Below are 21238 nucleotides of genomic sequence, written 5' to 3' on the forward strand. Positions count from 1 at the left end.
AATATGATTCCATCGAGTGTTTGGCGTCATGGCGTCGGTTTTTTGCGATAATTTTCATTGACTATTTTGAAAAAACTATAAACTACGACTTATTGTATTAGGCTGAGAAGAAAATGTTGTTTCATCAAGACAATGTACCAGCAAAATTAATGAATTCATGTTTGAATGGCTACCTCATGCATCCTCTTAGCTAGATTAAGCTCCTTTTGATTATTTTCTGTTCCCAGACTTAAAAAAATGACTCGGTCATCGAAGATTTTCCAACAATGAAGTTGGCAGTTAATTCTGAAGACGATTCTTATTATAAAAAGGGTATCAAACTTATTGAACATCGCTGGGAAAAATGTTTGGAGCTAAAAGGAGATTACGTTCAAAAATTTTCTTCTGAGACGATAGTCGTACTGTTAAATTATGGTTCCTGATTCATTTTAGTGACTGATATACAATTTAGTTATCACTCTGATTTCAGAATAGATTGTAAAAGTGCTAAATACAAAAAATTATATTCCTAAAATTACCATTAGAATCCTTCATGAATTGTTTATTCCTAGACATTGCTAGTCGTTTCAATATAGATTTCATAAGATAGTTATGCTAGGAACAATCAATATTCCTTTGTATTTTGGGTATTTACAATTATTTTAATGAGATTTTTTCAAAATTTCAAGTACAATAAACATCTTTATATCTAGGTTTAGGTAGCTAAAGATAATTAAATTTGTTTACATTTTGATTATCACTTAATCCCACTTTATGGTTATCTACTCGCTGAACATGATCCGCACGTATCTCTGCAAGCTCAAGGGTACAAACAGACGTGGACTAAGGATCGTTTATATTACAAGGATCATATATCCAAGTGGAATAAACCGTTTAAAACGCTGACACTAATATTAATTTTGACTGTACTTTCTAATGCCAAATTTTCACATAAATCTCATAGCTTGCGTGAAGAAATAAATAAAAATAACTAAGGAACGTTTATTATACTGAAAGGCTTCGTTCAATGGAATGTTCCGATCGATATATACTTTCAAAACGCATTTTCTCTTGCACAAATGCAATTTTTATTTCTTATCCATAATTTCACTGCACCAAAAATGTTTTTGTCTATTCGAGGAGGATGGAAGTTCGACTTTTGATACTGCAGGGTCGCTTACTTCAAAATTACCTAAGTTTTTAACCAATCTGCTGTTTTACATCATTCATACTTATCATATTAACATCACTTAATAGGTTATATTCAAACCAAGGACGTAGCTAACTTCAACAGGTAAACCGAAGTTGGTATCCCCTTGCAAATCGATTGTCTGAAGATAAACTTGAAGAAGAAGAAGAAGTCTTAGTCGACAGAGGACGTACAGAATACTTGAAGAACAGCTACACATAGCTCTAACTTCCTGCAAGAAGTATTTACAGATAAAAGTCGATTGATTCTCATTCTGAACGACATTGACTCAAATACAATAGATTGAGTTTGTTTTTGGGGTAGCAAGACAACAAGTCTAATCGCAATTTGGCACTTTATGTCTCAACAGATGTTATTTAGAGCAAAGAAAGAGCTATATTTCTGAGATTTCGATAAAACTTCGTTGGTTGTTATTTTTACTTTGTAAAATATCATGATACGGTTCTGCAGTTTTATCTACAAATGATCTTTATCGATTATATATAAAAAGGGTCGTGGGTTAAGTGGTGATTGAGAAACTATTTAAAATGGCCGTGACCCAGACGTTACCCACGGTGTACGAATATTATACCGGAGATGGAATTACCGCTGGTTTGTCAGATCAACAGCCCTATTTTACCCTTAACAACAAAAATATCACGATATACAGCGGCGCTTTCCATTATTTTAGAGTACCAAAAGCGTATTGGAGAGATAGATTGAGAAAAATGAGAGCCGCGGGGTTGAATGCCGTCGAAACTTACGTACCTTGGAATCTACACGAACCTCAATCTGGTAAGTATTATATTTGTATATAATTTTCTTTAACACAATCATTTTATAAAGCGAGGTGGGTATATGATGGCGGTATTCCCGTAAAATCATAATTTAAGACGGCGCAGCGACGATAAAGGTTCATTTAGATACCAGAGCAGAGCTGAAGTTGAACCTTTACTTCTAGATTTACTAGCCCTTCAAAAATATCTAATAGAAAATAATCGACCGATGCCCTCAGCAATTTCAATGAAACAAAAGATTATTCAATGAGAAGTCAGAATATTCCTCCTGGAAAGCACTTGAAAGGCCTATCAGTGAAAACCAATAAGAAAAAATGAGAGGGGATGGGAAAATAATCGAACGATGCCTTCTGCAATTTCAATGGAACATTTTCTAGTATCCATCGTATAGACCCGACCTAGTACCGAGTAATTTTCATCTTTTTCTGAACTGAAGGTGTGGCTTTAAGGGAGACGCTTTCAAAACGACGTGGAACTGACGGTTATATTTTGCAAAGCGAAGACATAATGACAAATGTTTTAATCATATAAAGAAAAAATTTGTATTCACCTATCTTTTTTGTACAGCTCGTCGGAGGTTAAAATATACAAAAAGCGTTTCTTTTGTAGTCATACAGAAGAAGTCTTCTAGACTAACGAACTAACCATAGAAAACCACCTTGGAGGAAAATCTGTGCCTCTTGAAAACCTCTAAAAAGAGCTACCAACAATTTGAATTTGAACAATGTAGTCTTCGGATTGAAGCATGTTGCAGTGGTATGGAAAATAGTGATTATGCTAGTGAAACTTCACCTACAAAAATTTGGATTCTTCAAAAATATTCAACTATAGAACTTTGTGAATCTCCTTGACGATATTTTTAGATACAATCCAAAAGTATTATCATAAAGGAATCATAAAAAATTGGTATGAATGAAGAGAAAACAGAAGAAAATGAAACATTACGATCTGATGTAAATTTTGGATGAATTAATAAATGCAGAAGGTTCATAGATAAGACGCCAATGAATGATAAAGATGAAGATAAGAAAAATATAACAAAAGGCCAAATAAGGAGACTAAGTCATATTTCTTGTTTCATTTTCTTTACAAGTTTTAACAAATTCCATCTCCTCTTCTTTATACTAAATGTTTATAATATAACGATTTGTAGGTGTATATGATTTCGGAAACGGTGGATCCGAATACGAATCATTCCTCGACGTAGCCGAATTCTTAAAAACGGCACAAGAAGAAGATCTACTAGCTTTGGTACGTCCAGGACCGTATATATGTGCGGAATTTGAATTCGGAGGTCTTCCAAGTTGGATTTTACGAAACACCACTTCGGTAAGGAACTCGCAGGATAATAATTATTTGAGCTACATGAAGAGATACTTCAACATGTTACTACCGATTCTAGCTATGTTACAATTTCAAAAAGGAGGACCGATTATAGCGTTCCAAATAGAAAACGAATATGGGAATACGGGACGCGATGATTTATCTTATTTGCAAGCGATACAACAAATTTACAAGGATAATAATTTAATTGAACTGTTTTATACGTCGGATCCTCCCGGTGCTAATGGAAGAGGAGCTATACCGGGGGTATTACAAACAGCTAATTTCAATACGAACCCTAAACAGAATTTGGATAAATTGAATACATTGCAATCTAATAAACCCACAATGACTATGGAATATTGGACGGGATGGTATGATCATTGGGTGGAAGGTCATCATACTGTGGATGCCGAAACTTATAAACAACGTTTATTAGAAATTTTGGATTATCCTTCATCGGTGAACCAATATATGTTTGTTGGTGAGTATAAAGTTATTTCGATGTTGATTAGTTCAATAATAGCTGTTCTCAAACTCAAGCAACTAGTATTCCGATCCCAAAATTCATTATACTAGAGCTAATTTTGAAGAAGGATATATTATACCCATTCGTAGGCCAAAAAAGAGGATTTTTACTTGTTTATAACCAAATATTCCTTGTATTTGCAATAACTAAACCTCAATCAACGTCCTGAAGATTAATCTTCAGGATTCTCTCAGGATTCTCTTTCGAGAATCATAACTCAATATTTTGGACTGGATGACTTTTTGAACAAGCATGATTTTTATTTATATTGTAGCAAGTTTAAGGCCCCGTATTTCAAATATGATAAATCTAAACAACGTCCTGATTTTTTTCAACATACATCTAACCCTTAACAATATTTTTGCAAAATTTTGTTTCGATATTCTAATTATTTTGGCCTCACTGTTTTTATAAACAAGTATCTGTTTTTTAGTATCCTGATTATGATCAGAAACATTTGGTGATTGGCGAATTGTGATTATAGTACCATCTATTATCAAACTCCAACAGAAAAAAACATTGGATTCTCTTGAGATGATTTTCGAGATCAAAAAGTGTTTTTTAAAATAGAATTTTACGTATCAGCGTTAGTTTTAGGGTTGTTTTTGGTCCCATTCGTTTTTCAGTATATTTGAAAAATGTGATCATATCAATTTCACAACCTAACCTAACCTAACTTAACCAGAAAGTTTAAATAACAGCATGTTTTTGCGACTTACGGGTCTAGCAGGGACTAAACCACAATCATAAACACCAAAAAAATAATTCACAATTGAAGAATGATAAAGTTTTAACTGTTGTACTAACCGAAAATAACATGTGCTCGTATAAAGTAAACAAATAACGGAGGCTATAATTTTTGGTTCTTTAGTCACCGTTTCGACCTTTGCTTGACAATATGAAATTTCTTAAAGTGTATATATATAAAACGCAATATTTAACTTAGTCGGGCGTCCTCCTTAATCTCTAGAAACAGCGTAGCTCCCCTAGAAACGACTAAACATTGTAAAGGGATGTAGGCATGTTGGTTTTTTATAAAACGTGTACCAAATATTAGAAAATATCAATTGCTTGCTATAAGGACATTACGGAGGTTATTAAAGAAATTTGACTTGCAATTACCGAAAGAAGGTAACTTTGCTATTACTCGTGTCAGGCATCAGTCAATTGGAGGTCGAAGGATTATCGTTCTTTTGAGTAATAAATTGTTGTACCTGAATTATATACTTCTTGCTCGCAGGGGGAACGTTCAATTATTTTTATGTTGGCAGTGAAAAGGGTTGTGAATAAAATGCCAAAAATTCCATTATCATCAAAAACATTTCCAAATCCTGCGTTGTTTCCACTGAGGCAAATAAAGCTGCGTATTTATGTTAAAATAACTTAATTCGTAACTTTATGAAAACTATTTAATAACATAAAATATAAACCAATTAAGTGATTATATATATAATCTAATTACTATACTTGTTTGAAGTCAAAACTATTAAGAACACACTATGCGTGTATGTGTTCTCTTAAATACTCATCCTATTTTATACCAAAGCTGGAATTAATTATATTTATGGTTATTAGAGTCATATCAATACAAAAATAAGTGATTAAGTGTCTAAGGGACATATGAAATCGCTTAACTACGACATTGGTTACCATTAGTCATAGTTAATTCACTTTATAAACAACGTCATACGCTGAAATTATTATTTTCGTTCATAGGTAGTACGAACTTTGGATTTCTGAATGGTGCTAATAGCCTCTACAGCGGTACCAACAATTCTGGTTTACAACCTACAATAACCAGTTACGATTACGATTCTCCATTAACTGAATATGGTGCTTATACAGAAAAATATAATATAGTTAAAGAAGCCATAGCAGAACGTACCCCAGTGAAATTTAGTAACCCGGATCAACCAGAATTAATCCCAGTAATACAATATTCTTCTAGACATATAGATGGACAAATAACATTCAGTGATCTAATTAATCAAGCTAAAGATGTTATAGAAAGTGAGGATATCATCCCGATGGAAAGTTTACCAATAAACGGTAATTCCGGACAAAGTTACGGATATATTGTTTATAGTAAGACATTCACTGCATCAGGAAAAGTTTCAATAAGAATCGGTGGTTACGTAAGAGATACAGTATTAGTATTAAATAATGGTAAATTAATATCTCCAGTACCACAAACTGCAAACGATATTAACGGTTTTGGATTTTGGAGACTTGAAAATTCTACTCTCGATATAGAAACCAACGAAGAAACTGCTGAAACAACTTATAAAATAGATTTAATAGTAGAAAACTTCGGTAGAAATAATTATGGTGGTTTAGATCAATTCAGACAGTTTAAAGGTCTAACTGAAGATGTTTATTTGAACGGGAATAAATTAGTAGATTGGAAAATAATTCCATTCGAATTTAAAAGATCATGGACTAATTCTTTAACGAATTGGCAACCCGTTGGATCTATGGAAGCGACTCCTGCTCTTTACAAGTTTACACTTAAACTTGACGATAAACCGAATGATACTTATTTGGACATGCGCGATTGGAACAAGGGGATTGTTATTGTGAATGGTTTCGTGTTGGGAAGACACTTTTTCTTAGGGCCCCAACAGACGCTGTATCTACCAGCGCCGTTTTTGACTCGAGGAGAAAATACTATAATAGTTTTTGAACATTATAACGCACCTGATCAATTGTCTTTTTCGGATAAACCAATATTTGAATTGAGATGAATTTGTATATAAATAAAGAAAGAAAAAAAACTTATATATTCTTATTTTTATTTTTATTTTATTTTAATAAATAATAATGTACTCAAACTTTTCCTTTTTCAACATAATTGATTATTTTAAAACGTTTGATTTGAAGTTAAAGATGATCTTGAAGCAATAAATTAGTCGGCCGTTCAAATGAGCAAAACTTAGAAGCGAATATACGAAGACATGAGAAAAAAAAAAAGGAAAATATGTAATTGAAGGCGCAAATTGAAATTCTAAACGTTAGAAATCAGAATATGCTAGAAGCAGCTCGACGGACAAACGCCAACATGGCAAAACTTCTAGGAAAGAATCAAAGCATGGAAAAATCGCAGAAGAAAGAGGAAAAAACCGCCTTTCCTACCATAAAAGAAGTGAAAAGAACGAAAAATAAAAGAGAAAGCCTCGAAAATCGATCGACGGAAGCTAGAGACTACCCCATGGAAAGAGAAATGAACAACAAGACAAAGAGGAAGGAAGCGCAAAGGTAATCCTCTGAAAAAGGAAACACAGCATACATCAATATACATCAGAAACTCTAAAAAATAAGGGAAACCGCAGAGGTTTCGGACAGCAATACGGAAGCAGCTAGAGAAATCGACGCCCAGTATAAAAAGAGAATTCACAGTGGGTAGAGAGTAAAAGGACTGGCAGTCCAAAGTCGAAACAGAGCTAAGAGAAAACGGATTAAAACCAAAAAAAGTAAGACAACTGACGAGTCGTACACAAAAAAAAAGTCGACAACACCCGAAAAATAATAGAGTGATAGAGCCCGCGAAAAAGCAATCATACAAGAAGCTTTGTCGTTGAGGCAGAAAAGGCACGATGTTACAGATGCCAAGGATTTCACTATGGATGTGCACCCTCAGCAGGACAAAGAAACCAGATACAAGAACTGCGGAGAAGAGCACCCAGTCAATGAAGACGGAAGCAAATAAACCAGCCACGAACACCAATCAAGCAGGAGGTAACTACGCACTAGTTGTTAAGAAAACGCCTGCACCAGCAGGACAAGGAACATCCAAGCTATTGAAACTACAGTAGAACATGTAGGTAATCATAATTATAAGATTCTAGGTTTACCGAGGCAGTCCAGCCCACAAGAGGACACCCCCAGATACGGTAATTCAACAATTCATAAGCAAGTGACGTGTTATATATCGGGGACAGCGAAAATACACAATAAGACGACCAGAATAAGCAGACAAGAGTGTATAGCCAAAAGGCTAGCTTTTAACAAAAAAATGGGACTTCCCAGAATCTCATATAGAACTCGGGGGAGAGGAAAGATCCAATGCGCTAAACTGCGACGTTTAAGAGGATGAGGACCAGTCGAAATGACGCTTAGAAGAACGGAAATTTGGAAATGAGTAGGTGAAGTGGAAAAAGGCTGAGTTATAGACATTCAAAGCTGCTAAATCGGAACTTATATTTGATTATATTTTCTAAACTATACATTCGAACATGATGAATTTTCGATGGTTCATTACAGTAAAGTATGCAGTACAATAAGAAACGTTCGACAGTAGCCTACTAGATGAAAAATTATGTCTTAATACCTCCTGTGAGTATTTTAAATACTTGTATACTTTACTAATTCTCGTCGAAGAGGTTTTTCCGCTGGAATTATTCTTAGCGGGAAAATTTAGTAACGAATAAGTAAGTCAAGTTAATTGGATTTAATTCACCTTCAATATATAAAGATCATCGAAACGCGTGTCAGAAAGTGTAATTGGTATATACAGTATGATTTGATACAGTTGATTTGCAACAAAAATTCTCTTAATGTCATATTTCCAAATTTCAAAGTACGATTTGCGAACCAATTAAAACTTTGAATACACTACGAGGTTTACCCAGCTTTGTCAATTCTTCTAGCTTTATTTACTGGACTATTAAAGCTTTTTCTAATCATTTTTGTGTTTGTCATTTACTACAGCCACATTCCAAATTGTTAATGGGAAAGTCTCATAGTTTTACTTTGACAAAAAAAAAATAAAAACACGAATCGGAAACTGTAACTACTTATAAAGACCAGCATTCATCATTTTATCGTTTGTAGACATTCAGAAGCGAAAATATGGAATATACGCTTAATGGAATATTCCTGATTCTATGTCAGATAGAGGTATACACATAAAAGAAGTCATTTGAATTGAAAGTTTGCTGCAATATAAATTTTTTTCATTTTACTTAAAAATATCAATGTGAAACGTAATGAACTAGAAACGGGAATTGAATAAGTTAAAAGCAGTTGAACAAATTGCAATTAGAGACACATAATTAAATTTGAACAAATCATTTTGAACAAATCAATATAATAAAGGGTTGAAACTGATTTTACAATTTTATTTCGTTACTGAAAACTCTAGTGGATTTATCAGCAAATTTTATAGCCTGTGTCCTTTCTTTGGAATATCATAATAACCTTATTAGGTTAAAACAAGGTTAGGGAAAATCAGGTTTCCCTGATCGCGTCCATATAAAGAACCTCTCAGAATCACCATGTTATCGAAATTATCTTCGTTGCTTTTATCAAATGTTTCTCCCAAACAAACAGGAAGCTGTCCAAGGTAACTCCAATAAGGACAAAATGGGGTAAACTTGATCAAGACCTCATTGGTGGCCTGCATTATATCTTTATCAGATTCTTGTCAAGTTTTCCTGGTCTCTACTTCACCAGATTGTGGAATAACTTGATAAGGCCCTTATAGGGTTCTTGCAAAAAATTACATTAACTTGTACGTACTTAAAGATACTTCAACGAAAGTTCACTTTGTTTATTGAATAATCATATTCTTCTTCTTCAAACGTAAGCTATATCTATGACACTTTGATTGAATGTTTTCGATCTAAAAATTTTTTGTTGTCAATTTCTCCCTGAATGATCAGTTTTTATGTATTTAGCAGTTGTAGACCTTTATTCAGCTGTCTGAGTACCTACCTCTTCCTCACTAGCATGCGAAGTCCACGGAATCTTGAAGATTTCCGATAGCACAACATTTCGAACGCTTCTATTTTCATCGTGACGTCAATTTTAAACGTCCACGTCTCACAATTTTACAATGTTTTTAACCGCTTTTGAACTCTGGGAGCTGGTTTCCATTTGGGTTCGTCGCAAGTCATTGTTAATCAGCTACACAAATATTTGGGTATGTCTTCAACTAGATACTGCATTCTGACTAGCAGCATTTGCATGATTTCTGCGTTGAAGGTAGTATCATCTTCATACCTTTACTTTGTTTATAATTCCGCCACCTATCTTTACTGACATATACAGCTTTGCGAAAGAGGTTCCAAAATTACCCAACAATTTTGGAAAAAAAAAATATTTATTACCCTTTTTATAATAAGAATCGTCAGAATATACATTAATTGTCTACATAACGTTTTTATTGTTGGTAAATCTTTTACCATCGAGGGTTTTTTTTTAAGTCTTGGAACAGAAAATAATCCGAGTAGGCTAAATCTGGTGAATAGGGTGTATTAATGCATGAATTTTGGGCATTGCAATAATGTGTTAGCTGGTGCATTGTCTTGATAAAACTATACTTTCTTTTTAACCAAACGCTGTTTTTTCTTGATTTATTCGCTCAAACGTTGCAATAATAATCGCCGTTGATAGTTTCTCCTTTTTCAAGATAATCAATAGAAATTGTGCCACTCGCATCTCAAAAAATTTACACCATAACCTTGCCTGCATATGGTACGGTCTTTGTTTTGTTTGCAAAACATTGCCAAACCCACAAAGAAAATATCTTGATGTTGAGAAAACGCGGCACCAATTTTGCACACAGCTGTCTCATGTCCAAATTTTCGGTTTAGCACTTTTTGATATGCTTCAAATATCTGCTAGCTCGCGCATTTTCAGTCGACGATCACCCAGTGGATTTTCTTCAACATTTCTGGTCTTCGCAGGTCGATTACGGAGGAGCAGTTTCACCCAGAGTAGAATCTAGACCAATGACCAATTTTTTCCATATTTTGTAATACTTCAATTACATGTTAGATATCTTGCCTATTTTAATAGAGCTGATGGAGAGATTGAGAAACTTTTCTTTTATAAATAAGTTATTTTCAGACATGAAACAAATCTATCTCAAAGCGTCTATAATGATTCAATCTATTATTACCAGATAAGGCACTTGGTTGGAAGCCGCTTTTTTATTGCCAATAGGCCAAGAGCCGGGTTTTCTTTTGTAAAAAACATATTTTTTTAATATGTTCAAGGGTGTTCTCTGAATGTAAATCCAAGTGGGTGTCATGGGAGGGCGCCTGCGTCAGCCGCCTTCTTGTATCTTCCGCCATCTTCCGACAAGAATTGTGGAGATCATTATTGTAGATAATAATATTTGCCAGCTTTTTTATTTGAAACTTTTTTTTGTAAAACGAAATATATACTAAGCTATTATATTTAGCAAAAACCATATTGAAAAAAGTTTGGAGCGCTATAATTAAAAAACTATGCATTATACAAAAAAAGTTTCAGATAAAAAAGATGGCAAATATTATTATCTACAATAATAATTTCAACAATTTTTATCGTACGAGGCGCGGTTCGCGAGATTTTTAATAAAACGTGTTTTTCAAGATGACGGCTGAAGTGAAACCCCCCCATGACGCCCACTTGGATTTACATTTAGAGGATACCAGGGAACATATTAAAAAAATACCTGTACCCGTACGTTTTTTTGAAAAAATTAAGTAATTTCTTAGAAAAAAATTATGGATTTCAGTTGATCCTGCCTAACCTAACCTAACCAATTTTCGTTTTTTGTACCAAATGCTTTTAGAAGTTTGATTTAGTACCTATGTGAAAAAAATTGGAACATCTAAGTTTTTTTGCATATTTTGACTATGGTAAATAGTCATTTGCATATTTTGTGCTTTTCAATTGTATTTTTGGGTTTCCTTAATCATAACCATAATTTCGTAATCAGATTTTTTTTGTAATTTACTTTACTCCTTAAGTTTATGTTTAGGTTTTAAATAATCATTTATTCCATTATTTAAACTGACAATTATTATTTTATTTCAATGGTTTGTTAAGTTTTATAAACATTCGAAGTAAGTCCATTTTTTGGATGAATATTCTCTTAAAACTTCTTGTCTAATGTTAATTCCATCTGAAGCTGTGATATCTCCATGTATGCCCAACCTAACCTTCGACTACACTGTTGGATTTCCATCCTCCATGTTTTACAAGAACTGTAGAAGCTGAATACATAGACGTGACTTAAGCAAGGTTGTTTCGTGATCTGGTATGTGATAGTGTGATTGTTGATCATGAGTACGTCGAGATCATTCGATTTCAAGGATTTTATTGGAAAACTGAAGGATCAAAGCAACTGGTCGCGTTGGAAAACTTAAATTATCTTCAATCTTCAACTCTCAATATTTGCAGACTTACTTCAAATAGATTCACAAATCTGAAGACATTCCAAGTAATTACATCTAACTTCATTTATTTCCACAAAAAAATTTCCATTGCAATTGAAGATTCTATCAAATAGTATAGATATTATAAATACGTTAAGCCTCATCTACACCCGCTAAGCATGAGTGTAGATCCGATTCGCATTTTCTTATTGGGCCGTTTGCCGAAAATTATCGGTTTTTGTCCAGCGAAAAAAGGTTTACGGAAGCGAGCCGCGCTCGAATACGAAGAGACTCCACATTATCTTCGACTCCACGATTTAGCATACAAAATGAGTACCGTGTGAAATGACGAACTAGAACTCTGATTTATTGAATGTTTTTATTGAGAAAATTACACGACGTGAATATGCAGCAAGAACGGGAACTTTACTGCTAGCCAACTCCGATTCTGAGAGTGTGGATTGGGCATTATAAAAAAGGGATATTATCCAATTCGCATTATTTTTGCTCTTTCCATAACTAGAATAAATTGTTTTCATTTCATATTTATTTTCACATAAACGTAGCCATTCCTATCACATTTCCATTACAAATGTATTGTTTCAACATTCTATCAAAACCGGTATCCTTTAGAAATTCAAATACGTGTGATCTTTCCATCTAAATCTCCTCCAATGACAAGAAACGCGGTTAATCCCTTTTGTTGCAGCAGTAAAAACTATAGGAATAACTGACAATAGCTTTGTATCGAGTAATTGAAAATGATCTTGCGGTAAGGATTTCCCTCTTTTCACGTGACATGCGCAACTGCGCGCACAATTCCGAAACATAAACTATGTATTCTTTCCATCCCTTTCCAAACTCGCTCTTCAGTGGCACGTTGCTATTAGATGTTGCAACACCAAAAATGCTCTAATACGGAATTATTTTCATCTTCTCTATTCAGACTGATATTTCTTTAGTGGAATCGTGTCTGCGAACTTACATGTGAGACTTCAACGTTTTAAATTTTTTTTTTTCGTTTTTAGTTAATTGTGTATTATTTATTTTTGTGTAATTTCGTTGAGCAATTGTTAGTGCGCATTTTTTACAAGACGAAGTTCTACGAGGTCTTTGAAGTAAAGAAGTTTTCATCGCAAAATGACGGCAGAAAGTATATTGTTGTTGAAACTGGGTAAGAATTATCTTTAATAGTTCTAATAGTCGAATTGAAAAGTTACTTCGATCTATATAAAGTTATGATAAAGTAGTGCAAAAAATTCATAACACCTACAATGTTGATTTTTCAAAATAAATTCACAAACACGTCAAATAGTTTGACATAAGTCAGGAAAATAAAACGTCAAACTTGTCAATGTCAATTTGTGATTATTTACGTGAAAGCCAGTTGAAAATATTTATGCAATTTAATTGAATAATAATAATTATTATTATTTCATTATCTTAACTAGTAGGAACCGGAAGTACATTATTAGTTGATAACGTTCCAAAATCTACTGAATTGCTAGGATTTATTAATATATTATATAAGATAAAACTGGGAGTTATCTATGGAAATCCGGGATGGTTGCAGCCCTCAACTGGATTCCCATTTATATGAAAACTTTCATAAAAAATTTGCTTAAAACAAAAAGAAATCCATAAAAATAACCGCAATTTTTCTGAGCTCAATAAAGAAAACAAAGAAAATCTTACCAGCGAAAATAAAAAATAAAACCATCACCAATTGACTGAAATTCACTTGGATTGAAAATGTAGATAGGTAGAGGAAGATTCAATTTCAAGGTTTCATTGATTCTCTCGAATATTGGAATAAAATGCAGCAATACGTGAACAAAGGAATATTCATAATGAAGAAAAACAATCCGAATAGAATGTTACAGAAGGTTCTACGAAAACAGTGAGCTGTATCTGCTTTGGTTCTGGCAAAAATGGATATGTACCAACTGAATTGGCTGTGGATTTTTTATTTATGTATTCCAGGAAAAAACGACGATGTTTGTTTGTGGAATTTCCAACTTCCAAGAGCGTCTGACTTCCATTTCTGTGTTTGGAATTTTTATGGCCAATGATTTATTTGTCATTTCCATATATTCTACTAACAAATCATAAAACTATTCACGTAGACAGGCTCCAAATAATCCGAAAATAGTTGCAATTTCAATCATTAATTTCGAATCTGGTGCTGTTAATGTGAGAATTTTCTATTTTTTTGACCTTTCCGTTTTAATTATGCCTTTCAAAAACTTATTAACAGCAACATAATTTTTGACTTGATTATAAAAAATTAGATCTTCAAAGTTGATGAGCTCCATATTTTTGAGAATTCACTAAAGTTTCCTTTTATAGTTTTCAAATTACAACAACCAGAAAATTGGTACATGAAATATCGTAATGCTGAGTTGATTTCTTAGATAGGAGCCCTAAAATTGCTTTTCTTGTTTGTTAAGCAGCAACCAAACCAAAACTTTTATTAATTATTCTACTATCGACACAACTATTAGACAATCAAGTATCAAAGATAAAAATTTGTAAGTAATCATAGCATTGGCTTTCACAACAACCTTGTGATTATCTAAAATGTGTTTTGAGGTTCATTCTCATTCCGAAATCTTCTATTTTATTATCAAAATAGGGCAGTAATACAAAAAAGATTGTGTGACATTTATTTTAAAAGATAAAACATTACTCACATCATAAATAACTACGAAAGTTGCTACTCAAATTTTGAAATAAGGCAACACTGATATGTATATATCAAATCTGACATTGTCATAATGAAAATGTACTTGTACTTAACACATTCATCTTGGTCGAAAAACAGAATTAAACCTGTTTTTAAAAACTTCCTACATGGATTAAATCAACAGCAGAGTACCGATCAACTCGCTTCGACTTTTGGTGATGAAGCTCCCTCTCGAAGCATAGTGTTCAGCTGATTTTCCAAATTCAATCGGGGTCGTACTCTGCTACAGGATAACTTTTGTGAAGGTCGTCCAAAATCGACTGTAAGACGGATCGTTAAAAACGAATCATGAATCTATGCACTTGGCCCTGAAACTAAATAACAAACGAATTTATGTGTATTTCAAGACGAGTCAAATCTAACAAGAGTTGTTCGCACATGAAGCACTTCGAGGTTTGTTTTTTCGATATAATTGGACACGTCGCCGCTGTTCTATTGGAGCAAAGTAGAACGGTGATTTCTAAATAAAACAGCAGCATTTATTTGCCATAAGTATTTGAAAATGTCAGGAAAACCCAGCATGACTATTCAAGCTGTCAAAATATCGAATTTGGAACTGAAGTAGCTGTTGATGCCTTCAAATGTCCTGCTTTGTCTTTTGAATTAAAACTATTTCTCACAGGAATTCTCCAAACGGTGTCTCGTTCTCTATCTGACATAGATCAAGATGATTGTAGATCATATGATCATATCTAATCAGTTTTTATCAATCCAGCACTACAATTCGAGCTGTCAAAATATCGAATTTCAAATTACCTGTTTTGTATTTTGAACGTAAACTTGACTTTTTGAATTACCTAGATGACTAGGGCCACTCCGTTGATCCCCTTCAAACTGGTTATCCAAAAACCTTTAAACATTAGGTTCATAATTTTGGATTGTACCCAAAAATTAATTATTTGGGCGCGTTCAGTGTGTTTTGTCTGATCCCATAGGGAATTATTGCATCATCGTCAGTCTTTGTAAAGTTTGTATAGCTTAAATAAGAAATAATCGCTCATAGTACGCCAAAAATTGAAACTAATCCTGTTATTGAAAAAATTGTCATTATTGTGACTAAAACTAATTTCATTTTACAAGTTCTGATATACTTGGTAAGCTACTAGTGCGTTATAATTATATTCCTTGTTGAGTAAACATTCAATTAATCGAATTTCCACATTGAAAATTGTACGGAAGTTTCAAGGTACCGTTCAAATAATTGATTACAACAGATTAATTGAAGTCTGCGTGCTAATTGTTCTTATTGTCTGTCAACTATGCTGACATACACTTCAAGCGTGCTAGTTAACTTTACCAAACTTCGTAACAACCTTCTTATACGATGTTGATGGAAAATTCAGCTTTGATTTCAAATTTATATCGAGTGTCTTATTATCAAAAATGCATCAGGGCAGAACGGTGAAGTTTGTACGAAATATTTGATTTACTGTTCTCTTTTTACCTATAGTCCGGTCAATATACGCATTTAAAATAATAGAAACTCCCAGAAAGCCAAATATTGGTTGAGGTTTATCACTACGAATAAAGATCCCCATAGATTTTATGTGTGCTACAAAAGTTATTCTAGGTCAAAGTCTTTGATTTGAGTTTTCTTGGATTTTTCTCGAAAACGGTTAGTTTTATCAAAAAAAAACTTCATACCAAAGTTGTAGATCGTAGAATTCTCTACAAAATGGTCGATATAATTTTTTCTAAGAGGTACTATTCTTGAGATATCGCGATTTAAATATTCACATTATACATGATGACTTGACATGTGTAGTCGGTGCGTTTTTTTACCGGGGTTTCCCCTGTAGGCCTACTCGTCATATTACATTATTATTGGATTAACTATTGTTTTGATTTCTTTAGATACCTTAATAATATTGGAAGTCTACTTCAACAGTCATATCTTCTTTGATTTCTTTTTCTTCATCTTCCTTTTGCTGGATGTTCATGGATTGTTCAAATGTGGCCGAGTCATTGATCTCTTCATTAAAATAACAGGAATTTTCCTCTATTTTACTCAACCGCACATTTGAGCAAGACTAACCTTGCCAATTCGAACACAGCAGCCCGATTTTTTCACAGTCACATCTCTAAGAAGTTTTTCTCACATTTGTACACCATTTCCGTGATCAATAGATATGTTTTGTTTTTATTTTGGTCCAGAATAATGGTCCTTTCAAATGTTGACATAGCCCGAGCTGATGCCTCGGTCGAAGAAGCCGAAACTATGTGGTAGCGAAGTCTACCACTCACGATGCACTCCAACGTCTCCAGGAGATTGGTAGCTACGATAAGAGGACTAGCAGTGGGCGACCAAGAGCAACAACGACAGTAGACGATCAATTCATTACTCTGTCGGTGTTGAGAGACCGTGATCAGTATTCACAATGGACGATCAAGACAGAGTCCGGAGATGACCAGTGGAGCGATTTGCTTGATGTACCATTCGTGAATCACGGCCTTTTAAAAGGAGATCAGCTATGGTTTGAGATGGAATTAATTTGCACGCCCGGATCGAACTGATTTCCATAAATAATGGGGCTGTAACTGCTCGGAGGTACATCGAGGAAGTCCTTCTAGAGGCTGTGATCCCGTTTGCTCAATTTATTCGTGAACAATTCATTTTAATGCAGGATAATACCACCAGGATTATTACCGAATATTTGGAACCAGTGGGAATCACAGTTCTAGACTGGTCTGCACTATCTCCCGATATGAATCTCATAGAGAATTTGAAGGATAATTTAGGGAGGCGTGTTAGACGTTATCCTCCTTAAATCAGCTCCAAATTGATCTTCGAGAAGAATGGGATGTTATGCCCAGTGGAGTACGTCCAGAATTTAATTTTTTTGACGTCTGACCCGTATCAGGGGGATTAATATTCGCTATTAGAATTACATAAATTGTTAAAAAACCTAATAAAAATGTGTTAATTTATCATTTTCTCTCTATTTGTAAATAATTAGTAAAAATTATTTACTTTTCGTAGATTTTGTTTAAATAACCTATAAATTGAATAATTATAATTATAATAAGACTAAATCTAAGTGTCCGATTTTTTTGTTCAGTTTATATAAAAAAAACACAAATAAGTATTTATATATGTTGGTAGTTGAATTTAGCGACACCCTATATTAGTCATATTAGTCGTTATATCTCAGGAATAGTGATTCTTTGAAAAAAAAAATAATGAGGATCAATTTTATAGAAAATTTTAAGATCTACAGCTTTGGTTCAAGGTTTTTTCTGATAAAATAAAATAAAATCCAAATTTTAACTTTTGACCCCGAATAATTTAGGATCGACGGGGATTTTTAAAACTTTATTAGTAACGGTAAACCCCATGTCTTCACCAATATTTGACTTTCAGTGAATTTTTGTTATTTTATATCTAAATTGACCGGACTATTCACTTCATTAGCTGACAACCCTTTTTCCAATTATTCTATAAATTTTCATATTTATTTAAAATGCCTGGGTTTCGTGAAAATACAAATAATTTATGTACACGCATTATTTTTTTTATTTGTAAAAATATCAGTTCCTCATAGGTTTCAACTTCCCATGGTAATTAAAAAGTAAATATGCGCTAGATAATATTCCCCATGGAAAGTTAAATTAATGATTCTGTTTTATAAAACGCGTTAAAGCCAAGAATCACGCCAACACGGCTGGAAAAATGAGACCATTTAACCCAAAATTTACGTAAAACGTACAGAAATAACAAAATCAATTTATAATATACTAAACGGATAAAGATTTTCGAAATAATAATGAACAAACATGAAATCTAATTCATCTTCTATTCAGGTTACAACAATCTAAAGAACTAATACAAAGGCAATGAACTAACTAACTATAATACACAACATAATAATAACCAACAGGATTAGTAAAGACACGTCTTAAATTCAAATTAAAGAAACTGGGTCTACAACCGAAAATGAAATGATAGAACATTCGAATCTAATCGAATCTGTCATTTAGATGTCAAGTTTGCAGATCAAGCTGCACCGTGAAATAAACGGTCCATCGACTTCCGCTTTTGATTCTCCCATATGTCAACACTGACAATCAACCACGTACTAACAAGTTGTCCAAAATACTCCAATATACAAGGAATATCAATGATAAGGTGTCATAGTTAATAATTATATCATAACTGTACCAGGTGTAAATGATCTTAGTTGTCGAGACACGTTAATTAAAATAAAAAAAACATGACACTACTTCACTTCATAGTAAATTGTAAACCAATAAATTAGTGTAGTAAAATTCACTTCAAAAGTTTATAAAATGTGATGTGCTTTGTAAGTTTGACAAAATAATAAGCACGACATGAGATACAGACACATTGAAGCATCTTAAAGTATTGAAAAGTATTTTTTATATTCTTAATTAGTTATTCTCGTAACTAATTATCGTTTTTTTATATTAATCAACATCAGAAACCTTTTGAAAGGAGGGAATTAATTGTTTGTATTGCTTAAACAATATGCGCATTCTTTAAGCAGTTTCTACGTGGTTTCCTTTGAAAAAAACTGATCAAATAATAGGACAAGTTTTCCATGAAAATGGAGGGTAGTTCCTTCAAACGTGGAGCAACACCAAGTTTTGTCTTGAAATGGTTAAGAGCAACAGACGTGGAATGGAAGATAACAGAATAAATGAAAATTCTTCAGCAGTTAATAAAATTGGAGAATTTTTCAATATTCACAACCCCTTTGCAAATGTACAGGAAGCAATTTCCACAGGTGGTTAGGAAACTATTGATTGTTATAAAGCATTTGATATAGGAATCAATTTAAGAAAAAAAAATGGGAGGTTTATACTTCAAAGAAATAAAAATGACAATAAAAGATACAACTGAATCATTATTGAGAATCAACAGTAGATTTAAAGTTGATAATAGTGAAATAGCTGAAGATCCAACGTTTATGCTTTTTTAGAAAGATGATGAAATTCGTCAATATTTTAAATACTGTCTGGCTTTCTAATCCCTGTTTCTTTAACAGTATATCAAATATTTACTTAATAACCTATAGAACTAACGTCAAAGTTATTTTTAATGGATTAAACTACCGCGTCTAGAAGAAATCGCAAATATAAAAGTAATACTTCAATCGATTATTTGTTCGAAGAAAATATGTCTCTGAATATAAATAAAATAAAAATAGTTATAAATCTTTTAGGTTCGAAATTGGCTGTAAATAATATTGATTAAAGTTAAACAGAAAGCGATGCAGATGGTTCAATTCAGCTCTTGATAGTTCCTTCCATGATGTTGTCGTTGTAGCAGAGGTTATTAGTTTTAGTAATATTGATGATGATGAAGAAATATTTTCCTTTAAACTAGTAAATAATATGTTTCATCGAGTTTATTCAACAAAAACCATGTTAATAAAATATCCAAATATTATCAAAAATCATATTTTTTCAATCATGCATTCACTGGATGTTTTTTATATTAAGAGAAAAAATAGTTTTATTGAAATTTTTAATAATAATTAGAAACTACTTGTATTCTCACCACGTATGGTGCTAAAGCTGTCAAAAACAAGCGTTTTATAGCATTAGCTTCTAAAGACAACTCAGCTTATTACAAGACCGCTCAAAATGACGAAAACTGCAGCATTAATGAACGTATTGTAAAACAGGGAGTGGGTGCAGCATGTGGCTCCAGAAAAACTGTTTTGCGTTGTTTGTAGTGGAAGGTACTGCGACAATCAACCACTTCACAGCTCCGATGACTGAAAATTTAGTATTTTGTAGAAAAGATCATTCTGATAAATTATATCTTCACATATATAGCCTAACCTAATCACACTATAGACAAATTATCTCATTTCCGATGACTTTATGTTCAATTAGAAAATCAATTGTTAATAAGCTCGAAAATTTAGACTGTGGATTGTTAGAGTCTTATTATTTGCCACCCATTTTGTTTTGTGATAGTGATAATTACCCATATAGGTTTTTATAACGGGCTCAATATAGGTCCAGACTTGAGCCAAGTATGTACAACTCTAGTCCTAGTTGGAAGCCGTTCCGTCGCTTGGTTTGCAAGCCTGGACCAGGCCTTAAATATATAAAGAAATGATACTATTTTTTATTGTCTTTTATGCATGAGAATTTATCACTTTTAATGTTGAGATATCTATTATGGATAAGATATTACAACAAAACTTTATATAGTTATCAAAGTTCTGCAAAGCCTGGTTGACTATAAAATGGCCGAGCTCGGAATACCCAGAGTTTAGTCTGGCTTGGATCATTATTGGTTTGCCAAAGTTAGCCCAAGCTAAGCCCTTTTGTTCAAATATGGGAGCTCTTACATGGGTATAACAAGGTTTTTTTAAGTACAAGTTTGAGGTTCAAAGATTATACAATTATATTATGTCATAAACTGTAATTTTTCAAGTAAGATATTAACGTCAATATAAATTCTTTTCCTCCCAATAAAAACTGATATATTTACGAATTATTGCAATCAAAAATGATCACAATACCAAAAGACCCCGACCTTACGAATAAATG

General features: G+C 33.1%; 2 protein-coding genes across 2 annotated transcripts in view; both read left to right on the plus strand.

Annotated features, from left to right (window-relative positions):
• The first annotated feature begins 1700 nt into the window (after positions 1 to 1700).
• Positions 1701 to 6595, plus strand: LOC130894056 (beta-galactosidase-1-like protein 2). Its single transcript, XM_057800600.1, has 3 exons — positions 1701 to 1963; positions 3119 to 3772; positions 5534 to 6595. Exons 1-3 carry the CDS (start codon positions 1717 to 1719, stop codon positions 6559 to 6561), a joined length of 1929 nt encoding a protein of 642 aa, XP_057656583.1. The 5' UTR covers positions 1701 to 1716; the 3' UTR covers positions 6562 to 6595.
• A 6240-nt stretch (positions 6596 to 12835) lies between these two features.
• Positions 12836 to 21238, plus strand: part of LOC130894050 (uncharacterized) — a 141721-nt gene continuing 133318 nt past the window's right edge. The window contains exon 1 of the mRNA XM_057800587.1: positions 12836 to 13138. The gene's annotated coding sequence lies outside the window, so the exon portion shown is untranslated. The remainder of the gene's footprint in view (positions 13139 to 21238) is intronic.

This window comes from Diorhabda carinulata, chromosome 5 (assembly GCF_026250575.1).
Source record: "Diorhabda carinulata isolate Delta chromosome 5, icDioCari1.1, whole genome shotgun sequence".
Lineage (NCBI taxonomy): Eukaryota > Metazoa > Arthropoda > Insecta > Coleoptera > Chrysomelidae > Diorhabda > Diorhabda carinulata.

Excerpts from the sequence above, each read along its gene's own strand:
- LOC130894056 (XM_057800600.1), top strand. The coding sequence starts at position 1,717 with ATGGCCGTGACCCAGACGTTACCCACGGTGTACGAATATTATACCGGA. Across the intron at positions 1,964-3,118 it reads TCTACACGAACCTCAATCTG|GTGTATATGATTTCGGAAAC; the intron begins GTAAGTATTATA and ends AACGATTTGTAG. Across the intron at positions 3,773-5,533 it reads GAACCAATATATGTTTGTTG|GTAGTACGAACTTTGGATTT; the intron begins GTGAGTATAAAG and ends TTTCGTTCATAG.